Source organism: Anopheles coustani, chromosome 2 (assembly GCF_943734705.1).
Source record: "Anopheles coustani chromosome 2, idAnoCousDA_361_x.2, whole genome shotgun sequence".
NCBI lineage: Eukaryota > Metazoa > Arthropoda > Insecta > Diptera > Culicidae > Anopheles > Anopheles coustani.
Genome location: NC_071289.1, coordinates 46,361,511 through 46,376,277, shown reverse-complemented (window position 1 = coordinate 46,376,277; position 14,767 = coordinate 46,361,511). Strand labels below are relative to the sequence as shown.

Here is a 14,767-nt window from a genome sequence, read left to right as displayed (position 1 = left end):
GGACCCATACTTGCAGATAGAACTGCAACACTTTTTTAACTGTCAGTATTTGCTATGTATTGCTGTGTTAAACGCAGTAAGGGACTTTCTCTCGCGCTTCTCATGCGAAATCAAACTTCGCAGGAAGTTCTTGGACTGGTTGCTGCAGCGAATATATTCGATCAATAGGTTGAAAATTAGCACTGCACTTGTTTTATCTTGAGCAGTCCCTGGCGGCCAAATTGTACTGTTTAGCCAGTTGTCAAAACGAACAGCCTTTATTTCCCGTGTGAGGATATGTGCACCACACCGAGTGTGTATGTCTGCTGAAGCTCGAAGAAACTGCACGGAATTTGCATTTTCGTCTAGCTGTTGGTTTTGTGATAAACAAAGTAAAATATAGTTGGAAACTTGTTCAGTACAAAGTTCTTAGACCAAATATGTACGGTGCGTGTTAAGGAAAGTTTAGGTTTATTGGGAAGTGTACAATTGGAACGCAATACGTCCAGTGCAGCATCGACGAAGAAGTTTCATCGTCTCTGTACAAAATATCATCTTCAGCTTATGGAAACTATAGTATGAAAGTACGTATTAATCATTTAAAACGATTTGTTTGTTAACCTAAACTTCTTCAAATCATGTATCTAATTGTCTATTCATTCTTTTCCGCAGTGCTAATTAGAAATAACATCAAACGGACCAGCCCCGGATCCAAGCAGGAAGAGCTGGATGGGTGAAATATTTCCTCCCAACGCATACCCGAAGACTGATCCCGTACGAAGTTAAACTCTTCGAAGCATCTTGATGTAGTTGCAGATAAAAAATGGGACCCAAAAACACTAAAAGTATGTACAGGCAAAAACTTGTAATAAAATCATCGTGGTAAAAATAAACTCCTGTATTTATCTTTATGAGTTGTATAAACCTTGAAAATAAAATAAATAAAAGGGAAAGGCCTTTTGTAGAGCTCCTCGCGAAACCTTCGTATAGGTCTTCTTAACAGAAGCCCTAACAGTACACCTTGCAATTGTTCTAAGCGGTGCACTTTTAACGATTTTGCGCCGCCGGGGGTTGCTCTATCGATAACTTAACGCTACTACCCAACTGGCGAATTTTGTCTCGTTATCATATCGTTACCATCTCGTTTGTTAATTTTCGATCTCCATAACGAGACAAAGTGTTGCACCAAAAAAGGGGGTGGGGTGCAACATTCAATCGGTTATTTTGTGGTGGTGTTAGTGCCAAACAGAGGTTACGAATGTGTGCGTGCTATTTCACCATAATGGCACGCACACAACTATATAATCCATTTCGGATGTCAAATGAGACGGAGAAGACGGTGTTGTATTCTGCTCGAGCCGCCAACGCGGAAATTTTTATTTTTCGTAGAATTCCTCCGCTTCTTCAACATTCTGCTCTCCCAAGGGCGGTTTCTTCCTCCGGTGTTATTTCTGTTGAACGAAACAAACTAAGGAATAGAATTAGTGAATCGCTGTTATAAATGGTTATGATTTTGCACTAGCACTTTGTTTACTTACCGATTCTAAGATCCGGCCAACGCATTCGTGGACGATCGAACTCCCCATCCGTTTCCCCGACCAGATCGCACATGAGCTGACACTATTCCCGACTTGTTGATGGATCCTATTAGTTTCCGTCTAGGCGCCATGAACATTGAAAATTCAACACACTCTTACGGAAGGAACAACACTTTTCACTTTTTCACTCGACTGTTATAGCGCTGGATGTTTCGAAGACTGAAAACTTCATCGCGTCGCGATTGACAGTTGGTGCATGATGGCATTCATACAGACGACCTTTTTTATTCTCTACATGATTGACCGACATAAAGTGCACCACCCTGCTGGCAGCGGTAACTCAAAATTCCGTGTCACGTCTACGTCTCTCCCGTCTCCACCCGTTTCCACCCCTCATTGGCCCACACTTTTCAAACGATGTGCAACATCGTCAACGGTCAATTGCTACAATCAGCAGGCCATCCTACTCCCACCTTCGACCCCGAATTTTCGTACTCGCTCTTTTGGGACTTAGTCAATTTTTCAAACCGTTTTCATTTTTGCAAAACTTAAATAAATAACGTCGATTTGATTAATGATCAACAAATTTGTCAAATTCCAAACGTATTTGTACTTTTGTACGTAACTATACAGAATAAAAAAGTTAAAAAGCATGTCCATAATGCACTTCAAATGATTTCAGCACATTTTACAACAGAAATAAACATAGAAAAGAAATTATGCGTTCGATTCCATCATTTTCAATATGATTTACGTCCATGTATTTGAAAATAACAATGAAAATCAAATTCACACTTCGACCAGATTTTCAATCACTCAATGCCAAGCGAAACCGCCTACATTATTGTGGGATTTGGTTGTCCTGTGGACAAAGTTTATTGCGGGTGGATAAATTATTTTTATCACCGATTTTTCATGCAATTGTTGAATAGGCGAAACCTCAACCATGTACAAAAAAATATTATCAAATTTAAAAAAATTTAGGACAGGTAAACTTTCGTCACACGCGATTTTTGTTCAACGATCACACTTATTTTTGGCCACCATAGTCTCAAACCCACGCTCACAGTCAAGCTGTCAAGGGAGCGTTCAGTGATGGCAGCCGCCGGGACCGGCTTGGAGTGCGTCGAGCGCAGTGAAAATAAAGTGGGTAAATTAGTGGTGTTTTCTGTGTTTTTTAGTGATCTTTATGGATAAGAGTGAAGAAATTGTGTGTGGGCTTGCTTTGCTGCTCATATTCAGCCCGAAAACGACATATTTAATCGATAGATAGTGTTGTTTACATCGCTACTCTTCCGCACGGAGAGGTACTGCTGCTGCTGGCGTCCGATCCGTTCTCGCAGAATTCATCGATAAAAAACAAAAAAAGATGAGTATTCCATCATTGATTGTGTATAAACATCAATAGTAATTTCCTATCTATTTTCATTTCTAGAGCATCTTTCGTCGGAAGCTTGTTTTGGATTCCGCTGCTCGGATGCGAATCCGAAGATATTCTCTAGTGTACAAGTGTTGTGTGTAGTGCAGTGATATGTAGTGAAATTTATGACTAAGAATAGTCTTAAGCGGTGTAGGTAATTAAAAATAAACCGAAATAAATATATATTTTGATAAAAATATTACGGAACTGGCGGACTTATGTTTGCATGATGACCATCACTATACAGGGTACTCGGGGGCCGCCATTTCTGATCCATGCGCATGCGCAAAATCGCCCACGAGGGTAACTCAGACCCGCGCAATTAGCTGTTACATTGCGCGCCAATTGCGCGCTAATTGCGCGGGGTATACAACATTTTTATGTCACGCGTGACATTTTCTGCCTCCGGGGCAACACACATTCGGGTTGCTGTGCAGTGTGGGAATGCTACACGATCGGCTCCGCCATTGTAATGTGTCAGACTGAAAGGGAAGATGTGAAAGGGCAGATGTGACTTCTCCCCTAGCACACCGGTTCATCATTAGAATGAGAAGGAAGACAAAGTGTGCAAGAGAAAGCTGACAGTTCTGGTTTCGCGGGGGTAGGAATCTGTGGAAACGGGGCAATGTTGCATGTCGCCGTCAGTTGGGTATGTTCTCTGCGTACGGGTGGTCAAAATTATTGTTTATTGATTGCAGCGAATGCGAAAATCAAAACAATCGCTACGTCTCTCATACCATGATTCATCATGATTCATAATGTAAAGAAACAAAATATTATGTCAAAAAGATGGGTCTTCTATCGAGCTATTACTTTCAGTCGTAGAAGTGTAATGGAGAATTAAAAACCACTTTTTTAAGTGACTGAAAGCGAAATAAGTGAACCAGATCCAAATATTGTGCAAAATAGAATCAATGTGTTCAGTTTGATATCAATCATCACTTCAAACACTGCTCATAATTACCAAGCGATGAAGAAAAAATAAAAAATTATTTTACAATCATTTATGAATTTGAACCAAATGTCAACAAGACAACGTAAACCAACCTACAGCTCTATAAGCCTTGGGCAGTTTTGCCTGCTGTCAGCAGAGTTGTTTTGATCTTGCCACCGCTTGCAGAGTGAAATTGCTGTTCACCAAAAAGGTGAAGAAAATAGTAATATAGCAGCAGTTTTCGTTAGTATTCGGTAAGTAAACGTTATTGAGATAAATAATAAACAGAAAGAATCCAAAACTGTGCTATTTTTTGTGCATTTTCTCTTCCAAAGTTCAACGCAAGCAGCAGCGGCACCAGAAGCCCACCCGCGGTGTCATCACGCGGTGGAATGTAAGTTGGGTGCTGGCTGATTTTTGCAGTAAAGGCGGCTCCAAGTGAATAAGCGGTTTGTAAAGTGATGTATAAATTTATTAAATAAAAAAACGCTCTCTTATTATAAAATTACGGCTCGGGAATTTTCCTTTGTATGTGATGACAAGATGTTGAAAACATCGCCTCCATTAAAACACCGCGTATTGTATAAAAAACATCGCGTCAAACGCAACCAACATATTTCGCGGGTTCCATCAGGACCCTGATAATACCATGAAAAGCACCCTTTTCATAGCGCAACATGACTATTTTTGTTACTCGGGCTAAGTAGTCATTGTATACTAAAAAATATTTGTGTATTTTTAGAAAAAAATTATTTTCTCGGTATTTGCCCTGCATAGAAAAAACTAGGTGAGGCTATCATTTTGGGGCGCAGTGTAGTTTAACTTCGATAGAGTTCGTTAATATGAAAAAACAGTGACGTTTTGTTTTGTTCGACTATAAAGAGCTTTATTCTGGAATATATATTTTTTGTTAACAAATAAGTATAAACAAACATGAGAAGAACTTGAAAATGGTTGATTAAAACATGTCTATCGACTGACCTAAGTGCGGCAGAGTAAGGCGGTTTGAAAACACAAAACAAACAATGTTGTACTATTCATGTTGTGTTTGAAAGATTTTTTGGGTTGATGTTGTGAAGTGTTTTAAAGCACCAAGGTGCCCACGATAGAAGTGATTTTGTATTAGATAGCTGTCAAGTCTAAGCCATATTATTCATTTAATTTTACAACCTTGCCTTAAGTCCTCATCTTTGAAAAAGCTTTGATACACTTACATACATCGATCAATATCGGTCCGGCAACACACGCGTACGGCTCATGAGCGCTGGCTCACACTCCATAAGTTTTCAGTCAGTTCTATAGATCGAAATTTTAGCAATAAGTACTATTTTAGCAATAAGGCTAAAATAAATTATTCATGCAATATGTATCTGTTTCTGAACAGAGTAGTGTGTTATATTCGTTGACCATGGCATTTACTTCCTCACGTATTGGTGAATAATCATTCTCCTAGGTGAAAAAAAATTTGTTAAACTTGAACATATAAAAAAATATATAAAGTAGTTCAGTACCTGCTGTAGCTGATCAAAAGTGCTCTGTAGTGATTTGTTTTCTTTGAGAATATCGATCAGCTTTTCTTCGAGGTGGGATAATTGACGATAAGTCTCATTGCTTTTTAGTTTTATTTTTAAATCTTGATGTCGACTTCGTGCTTCCTCAACCACATTGTCAGTCACACGCTTTTTATCGTCTAACTCCTGCAGCGCTGAAGAGAGATCGTTCATTTTAGCGATGGCGGTGGATCGAGGTATTTCCAAATTCATGTATTTTTTAATCAATTTCATTGTATCCGTTTCTTCTTGCCGTAAAGTGTTTACTTGCTGCCTAGTTCGGTTTTCAAGAATTTGAAGTTGTTTGAGTAGAATACTGAGTTTTTTATACTCTTTTATGAGACCAGCATGAGAGTTAAGATCGTTCTTGGATATAATTTCGTCATTATCTAGTTTATCTGATTTATCCTCTCTCAAACCTTTCATGTTAATTCCTTGTAGCGTGATTTGTTCAATTGCGAAAGTTATTTGATTTTTCAGCAATTCTATTCCTGAAACGAATGTGAAACGGTAAATAAGTGGCCATTCGTTACATCAAATGTTAAATGCTCTTGAACGAATGATACTTACTTTGCTTTTCTTGATCCATAGTTTTTTTGAAACCGTTCAAGAAAGACGACATGACTTCATCGCGTTTTTTAAGTTCCTTATACTTGATGTGTCTTTCTGAGTTCCCCTCTTCAAGATCGTGCTGAATTTGTTGCCATAATTCCTTTTTCTCATTCAGCTGATCTTCGATTATTTTCAACTGTCTTCCAATTCCACTGAGAGCTTTGTTGTTAGAACGAACTTCGATGATCAGTTTCTCGCGTTCTTGCGCCGGAGTGAGTCGATTATTAGCTTCATCGTACATCGAGTTCCTTTTAGCAGATAACTCTTTTAGTTTCAATTTGAGGCGGTGTGCTTCAGCCCTACTTTGCGAATTTGTTATTGTTGAAAGAAGCCGCTCCTTTTGTTTTTCCATTTCACTTATTCGCGTATGAAATACAGTGTTTTGTTTTTGTAGATTTTCGGAAACAAACTGAAGATCTCGATATTTGCGCTGTTCCTCATCGGTTAAAGAGTTTATCATCTCTTTGCTTATATTCTTTTCCTTAGCGGTTTCATTTTCTAAGCCCCGATTTTCGGTGTCTTTGAGTTGACGTTGCTTAAATATGACTTCCAACTGCTCCTGAATATGTTCGTTTTGCTCTCGTAGAGCTACAGTTTCATTAAGGAGATGTTGTCTAGTCATACCCGAACTGCAGTTGTCCAATGCCAAATTCATTGATGTGAGAGTTGACTGTAAGTTTGTCAAATCTTTGGCGGCATCCTTTACACGCTTTTCGTACAACTTACGAGCTGATCGTTCGCGGTCGAGGAATTTTTTATCATTTGAAAGTTTGCTAGTCTCATAGCTGATTTCATGTATTTTACTTTGTAATAATGCTTGCCAATATCGCTTATCTTTAATTTGACGATTCCCACTGGCGGTTGCACCTGGGCGACTATACGATGTCGATAGACCGCTTATCCCATGCTGAGTTATGGGTCTTTCACTCATCTTCTGTTTATCCAAATCGGTAATGAAAACATTTAACTTTCACAATATAAAACATATGATGATACATGTATTTTAAATCCTCACTTACGTTTCCTGCGTTTCCAAGCGCAGAGCCAATACGTTGCGTGGCAATTGAGCTTTTGGTATTAATATTGTTTGCTGCCAGTCTACTTGCAGTACCACTACGTAATGCCGAAGGAGGCCTTACAAAAATAATTTGAGAAACAATATAGCTTGTTACTTATCTTAACAAATATTCATAGTTTATTGTACAATACTTACTTAATAGTCGTCCCAGGCCTCATAGTAGCCGTTTGGCTCGGTGTTGACGAATCGTTCATTGCAAAGTACGCCATTCCTCGGTGCGATGCTGGCTGTATCGATGAGTTATTATTATTATCCGCCATTGATAAAATTACGGACGATTTGGTACAATAAATGTCACACTAACCCTTTCTAGTTCTTCCTCAAATAAATTCCTTTTCGATGAAAGTTTGCAGTACCGGTTGCCTGGGTTACCAACGTATTGGCCAAGGTGAATGCTATGAATTTTGACAGTATATTGGACTCACGAGAGTCAAGATTACTGTACTGCTGGATCGCCACAGCTATTCATGTCTCTTTACCTTGAATGTTGAATCGCAAAATCGTTAAAAGTACACCGCTTAGCAAGGTGTATAAATATAGAAGGTGACTTTATGTCGCTTTAGAAGGGGTGCCATATTTGAGAAGAGTTATGTCAAAAGCCCAATCCTTTTCCGATACCCCCCTCAAAATCCATATGAATACCCCAGAAGTGTTAAGGTTCATCCAGACGACAGCAATGTTTCTCGGCAATGTTGACGTTTATCGTATTCGTACACGACTTCGTTGACTGTATGTGTGTGCCAAGTAACATTGACGAACGAATTGACGAGCTATCCATGGGTCGATGGATAAGCTAGAAACATTGACGAGCAATGTTGACAGCGATCCGTTTGGCATTCAACAAGGTAACGAAGCTAAGCTATATCCTGTACGAACCTTAAGTAAATTATTAATTAGAACGAGTCAGTTTCATTTGGGCAAGTGTTGGTTCACTTTTTCTATCATGCCACTAATTAAATTCACTTTTGTGATGTTAACTAGTTACCATTTGTTGTTATTATCTATTAATACATATTTCACCAAGATAACTACATGCCATGAAAAATGTCTAGAAACCTTGAACATTGTTGGAAACATTGATGAACATTGATTGCCATCGTATGGACAGAATCCGCCATTTTTGCACATGGCTGACAACCATGTTTGAATGTGTGCGATAGATTGACGAAAAGATTGCCATCGTCTGGATGAACCTTTATGTCAAGTCATGAAATGTCATTTTACACTGGACGACTTCACCTTCTAATTTATACACCTTGACCGCTTAGGACAAATACAAGGTGTACGGTTAGGGCTTCTCCTCGGCGGCCAAAGTGTACTGTTTAGCCCAGGGATTGGCACACGTTTTTCAAAAAGGGCCAGATGATTAAAGAGAAACCGAAGGCGCGGGCCGGATACTTTAAACGATGCTTCAATGTTTTCAAAGTAAAACCCTTTGTAATGGAGAGTGGAACTTTCTAAAAAGTAAAGTTGCATAAAAAGTGGTAAAAGATAAAACATTTAAAATGTTATCGATAAACATATAACAGGAACACCTGGTTAAACAATTATCATCTTCATTTTTAGGAAGAAAATAAACCTGACATCGTGAACAAATCCTATAAAAATTTGGAATGGGTTTTTAGTATGTAGCACCTAAATATTCTTACGGGCCGGATAAAATCATTTGGCGGGCCGGATTTGGCCCGCGGGCCGCACTTTGCCGACCCCTGGTTTAGCCAGTTGTCAAAACGAACAGCCTATGTTTCCCGTGTGTGGATATGTGCGTCACACCGAGTGTATGTGTCAAGAAGCTTGGAATCTGATGTTTCCCATGTGTGGTTTTGTGCCTAGCGTTGTGTTGTTTTGTTATTGCACGGAGGCGCGAAATCCGAAGACATTTGATTCATTCTTGCTAGTTTGTTACCAGCAGTGCTTGTGCTTAGCATATTCTCTTTTAAAATGAAACGAAACTGTTCACATTTCTGTAAGCTTCGTGCTACGGGGCAACTATATAAAATGTCTGCTCGGTGGGTAGCCCTTGAGAGCCTTGCAGAGCATCCTGCATCGGAAAATGCTGAATCTGTTTGGGAAACCCAACATTTTCCTATGTGTAAGAACTTATATGATTAGTAGAAACTTTCTCATTTCCGCGTGTAAAATGATATTTGTGATTACTTGGCTTTCTATTTATTGGTTGAAACAGTTAGTCCAAGCGAAGGAGGTCCGACTGTTGAATCGCAGGAAGGTGATGATTACCATTGCGAAGAAGTATCTGATGTCGAAGACGAAGAAAATGAACGACTGAACATGGACGAAGATGCTTCTAATCCGGCCGAGAGTCCCAGTTTCGGAACATGGAGCTAAAAGAAGCTCTTCAATATTGGGCGGTCACAATGCTACAATCGCGTGCATCAGTAAACATGATCCTGGAAATCTTTCATGAGCTGACAATTTACAAACATTTACCAAAAGATGCACGAGCAGTATTGCAGACGCCAAGAAAGCCTTTAAATATCATAAATATTGAAGGAGGCCGATGTTTCTACAATGGAGTTAAAAAGTGCTTGATAAATCGCCTCGAGTGAGTATTTTATGGAAATAGTTTTTATGTAATGAAACTTAGTATATTGCTGACACGTATCAATTCTACTCTTTTGCAGACATGTGGTAGTTCCAGAAATTACAAACATCAATGTGTTAATTGATGGATTGCCACTTTATAAAGGATCTCCTTCTTCCTTTTGGCCGATACTAGTGAACGTTCATGAAATTTCGATATATCGACCTGGGTGTGATGAGACGATTGCTACGAGGCTGGTTGTATGGAGCACATGGGGCAGCTAAGTGGTCAACAACTCAGTCCAGTCGGATATCAAGAGCATTGGAAAATATGGAATTGCCCTCGGAAATTCATCGACCCATGCGTAGTCTGCAACATTTAAAATATTGGAAAGGGACTGAATATGGCAGTTTTCTCCATTACGCTAGCCTTGCCGTACTAAAAGATAACATTAGTAAGCAAGCTTACAAACATGTTTTACTTCTGTTCAGTGCAATAACAAAAGCAAAGTTGCGCAAAGCTGTGACCAGGGGTTAAGGGACATCGAGACGGATGGGTTCTTACTAAAAATTTTGAAGTAGTACAATATTCGACAGCATGCGGTATAGAGTCTTCCATCAAAATAAAAGGAAAACCCTTAAAAGAAACAAATAATTACTTTGATAATGAATTCCAGTCTACTGGAACAAATATTTGTACCGCCAATTTAAGTACACTAGACAGTGAGGATAAAGAATACGATCCAAACGATATAAAATATAAATATGTTAATTTAAAGCTGTTGGAATAAGGACAAATGCCATTTGTTCCTCTGATGCATACTTTGAAGCATGATTCAAATAAATAATAGGAATAAAAGCTTGTAGCATAGTTATACTGGTACGTAAATATCTTTAACAATATTTGAATAAACAACTAGATGTGTAAATGAAAATCGTTTTATTTATTCATGTCGTCATTTTTGTCAACCAATACTCGGTTAATTTTGGGTTTATGAATTTGCTCATTTGAAAACACCTGGTTTGACCGTTTCATTTTGGATGAAGCACGTATCTAAAAATCAAATAATCATCAATTGATCGATAGGAGCGGTGGCTTCATGCAGAGAAAGTACCTACTCTACCTCCAACGACTACGGTTCGAAATCACACAACGCAAACCACCTCTGGTAAGTAAAAATATGATTGATATTGTTCTTCTTCTCTCTTCCACAAATCCACAGGTAACATCGAAAGCACAGGTGCAAGAGCAGGGCAACCGTGTGAAGCAAGCCCGACCGACGAAGACTGCTTAGATAGATGCAAACAGCAAAGAAAAAAACAACTAAACTCGAGATGCGCACAACATAGATGAGAACCAAATTGACATAAGGTGTATAGAACCTTAGCTTCGTTTTTTTTTTAATTTAAAGCCTGACCATAACTAAATTGAACCAAGGAAAGTGCGCTACTGTGGCGCCTCTAGGGGCGTCTGCCAGAAACTAATAGTTTTAGTAGTATTAGTACATAGTAACAATGAAGTTGTGAAAGTTTCAGACCTGTACTATTGTTTTTCGCGAAATGGCGTATAATGGAAATTGAGCGACCAAAAATGAACCCGCACAAATAACTGCAGCGCCGGTGGACAGATTGACAAGGCCTGGAATCCATTATAAAATCAAAGACACATTACATGTATTTTTCTTTTGTACAGTTATACATAAGGTTTGTTATAAAAATAGGTACCCACACAACACGAAGTCGTATTAAGTTGAATAAATTGAATCTCATATTAGTATATTTCGAATCGGAATCGCAGTATGCATAGACAATGTACGAGCAATGTATATTCTTTGTTGCATATGATGCCGAATAAGAATGTAATACGATTTTCTTTATGCATACGTATAGATATACGAACAATGTACGGCTGATGTATATTGTAAGTCGTATATGATGCCGACTTAGAAAATATACGACTAAACATATACATTTTGAACAATGTACGGTTAGCGCCTCCACTTTTGTACGTATAGGCATTATTTTAGCATAATTCACGATTCAATCATATTGCATAAATATACGATTATTGGAAGTTGTATTTCGATTTACGTACAAGTGTGTTGTGTGGGTAATTACTATTTACGTGTTCCCGGTTCCAATATTCACGTACTTTTTTTTTGCAGATTTTTCGACCTGCCATTATTCCAAGGTTGTCTTGGAGTGGTACTGGGTCAATAAGATCCACTTGATACCAAAACCAAATTTCCCATAGTTTCGCCCCATCGAAAAAATCTGGAAAATCACAAAACTTCAGCTTACCGTCCGTCCACACGGCGCTGCGACAATTCTGCGACCGGGGTTTCTGCGACCGATTTGTGCTCACCGGAAGTGTCAAAGTAATCAAAAGTAGCCCAAGTCGGCCATCTCGCATGTCAAAAGTGTCGCAGAAACTCCCGCCGGCACTGGGTCGCAGCGTTGAACGCACTGTTTACTACGTTTCAACAGATTTTGCACGCGCACACGGACTTGACAATCGCGTTCCGAGAAAATTGAACACAACCAACGTTAAAGTCGATAGAAGTGCTTTGATCATCGACTTGGGTATCGGTTTTATTACGTTTGTTTTTTTTATGTTATTTGTAAACAAAAAATAAATTCCAGAATAAAATTCTTTCTAGTCGAACGAAAACGTATACGGATAACGGACATATTGAAAAGTTTGAACAATACTTAAGCGCTTCCAAAACTATGCTTTTAACGTTTACTTTTTTTTACATTAATGTTTTTGACTTTCTAGAATGCTTAGCCATGTAATGATTCCCCAAAATATGCCATAGGGCGCATTTACATTGAAGTTATTATTTACATTCATACATTTTAATACAATAGTTGAATTAAAAAACGGATTAAAAACATGAATTAATACGTCAGTATATTTATTTACTATATTAAAGCTCCTTTTCGTCGAGCAAACCGGCGTTACTTGTTTTTACATTAATGCTGTTGACTTTCTAGAATAATAAAAATATGCTATACAGTAGATATCCGACATACGCGGTACTCGACATACGCGGATTCGGAGATACAGTCTGTTCCCGAGTTACGCGGTTTTTGCGTTCCACAGAAATCCGCGTATCTCGAATTTCCGCGTATCTCGAATATTGCTTGACACATAGTTTATATTAGGAGTTAAGAGATCGAGCTATTGTGTACATGTATCATAGAATATTCAAAATTTTTCTTTGTCCATTAATATGAATGCAATGCAAGCGTATTCAAACTACATAAATTGCAACAAACGAAATTAAAAGCGTAAGTTATGCAAATGTGTAATTTACACATTTTTTCGTGTGGTTGTACATCTCAGGAATTTAAATCGATGTAATAAACCCAATCTACTGTCAAATTTTGAAAACCGCGTATCTCCGAATCCGCGTAAAGCAACCCGTAGACGTTGCGAACTTGTACGTGCGAACAATTTGACAACCAATGCCAGGTTGTCAAATTGTTCGCGCTTACAAGTTCGCAACGTCTACGGGTTGCTTAAGTCGAGAACCGCGTAACTCGAGAACAGACTGTACGCGGTTTTCAAAATTTGACAGTAGATTGGGTTTATAACATCGATGTAAATTCTTCAGATGTACAACCACACGAATAAATATGTAAATTACACATTTACATAACTTACGCATTTTATTTTGTTTATTGCAATTTATGTTGTTTGAATACGCTTGCATTGCATTCATATTAAAGGACAATGTAAAATTTTGAATATTCTATGATACATGTACACAAGAGCTCGATCTCTTAACTCCTTGTATAAGCTATGTGTAAAGCAATATTCGAGATACGCGGAAATTCGAGATACGCGGATTTCTCTGGTCCCCATTATCCGCGCAAGTCGGATACTGACTGTATGCATTTTCATGACAATTATTATTTACATTCTTTCATTTTAACACAATAAGTAAATTAAAAAACGCAATAGAAACATGAATTAGTACGCCAGTATATTTATTTACTATATCAAAACTCCTTCTCGTCGAACAAACCACGACAATGACCATTTTTACATACGAATAACGGTATTTTTGTAATGTCGCAGAAAGTTGCGACGAAAACGTTGGCCAGATTGTCCAACGCTGCGATCCAGTGCCGGCGGGAGTTTCTGCGACACTTTTGACATGCAAGATGGCCGACTTGGGCTACTTTTGATTACTTTGACACTTCCGGTGAGCACAAATCGGTCGCAGAAATCCCGGTCGCAGAATTGTCGCAGCGCCGTGTGGACGGACGGTTAGACGAAGTGGTAGAACAGTTAGAGATGTTCTTGGCAAGAAGAAGTGAACGGACATTGCGAAAACGGTGTCCCTTTCCACGATACGAGCGCTAATGCAGGAACCAAAACACAAAATACGTGAATTTATAAGAACAGTGAACACTAGAATACTAAAAACCTATTTTTATAACAATCGTCATGCATAATTGTACAAAAGAAAAATACTTGTCATTTTTATTGATTTTTTATGGGTTCCCGGATTATTCAATTTGCTCAATTACCTTGGTTTTCCAGTTATTTGTGCAGGTTCATTTTTGGTCGCTCTCCCGGGAGAGCGCTGTGTGACATTGAGAGATCGCATGTTGTGTTCTTTCGCAGCAGTGCTGTAAAACGAGAGCACTTCTTCAGTGTTCATAGCAAACGTTAAAACAGAATGCAGTCCTTCTCCTTGATAATTGGTACTCGGACATCGCGATCCTGTTCACAGCAAAGCAAAACGAGTTGCGCCAGATCCTGCAGTAACAGGCAGTGAATTTCTACTCCTTCCTTAAGTTTGATAATGAATTATAACACTCCGACTAAACTAACTTAATGACAATATTCATATAAAAGAATAAATTCTGTTTTCACAGTTCAAGTAATACGTAAAAGTATAAAATAAATTAAATGAAAAAAATAAATTTTCACAATAAAAGTTTTTTTCCGTAAACGTAATAGAAAATAAAAAATAATGTATGTTAAATGAGATATGTATTTATGTATCAGTTTTTCATTTTTGTCGTTATTCGCATAGCATCGTAGATGGCGATCGAACTGAGAGCTGAAGTAGCTACTTGCCGCTGGAATAGAACTGA

At 38.4% G+C, this 14,767-nt stretch overlaps 1 protein-coding gene across 1 annotated transcript; it reads right to left on the bottom strand.

Moving 5' to 3' along the window:
- Nucleotides 1–5,212: 5,212 nt before the first annotated feature.
- On the bottom strand, nucleotides 5,213–7,371 carry LOC131264454 (intraflagellar transport protein 74 homolog). Its single transcript, XM_058266755.1, has 5 exons — nucleotides 7,247–7,371; nucleotides 7,053–7,167; nucleotides 5,992–6,967; nucleotides 5,383–5,912; nucleotides 5,213–5,320 (listed from the first exon to the last, which is right to left on the bottom strand). Exons 1-5 carry the CDS (start codon nucleotides 7,369–7,371, stop codon nucleotides 5,213–5,215), a joined length of 1,854 nt encoding a protein of 617 aa, XP_058122738.1.
- Nucleotides 7,372–14,767: the final 7,396 nt, after the last annotated feature.

Coding starts and splice junctions, on each gene's coding strand:
- LOC131264454 (XM_058266755.1), bottom strand. CDS start 7,371: ATGGCGGATAATAATAATAACTCATCGATACAGCCAGCATCGCACCGA. Junction 6,968..7,052: donor CGCTTGGAAACGCAGGAAAC/GTAAGTGAGGAT, acceptor TTGGATAAACAG/AAGATGAGTGAAAGACCCAT. Junction 5,913..5,991: donor TATGGATCAAGAAAAGCAAA/GTAAGTATCATT, acceptor CATTCGTTTCAG/GAATAGAATTGCTGAAAAAT.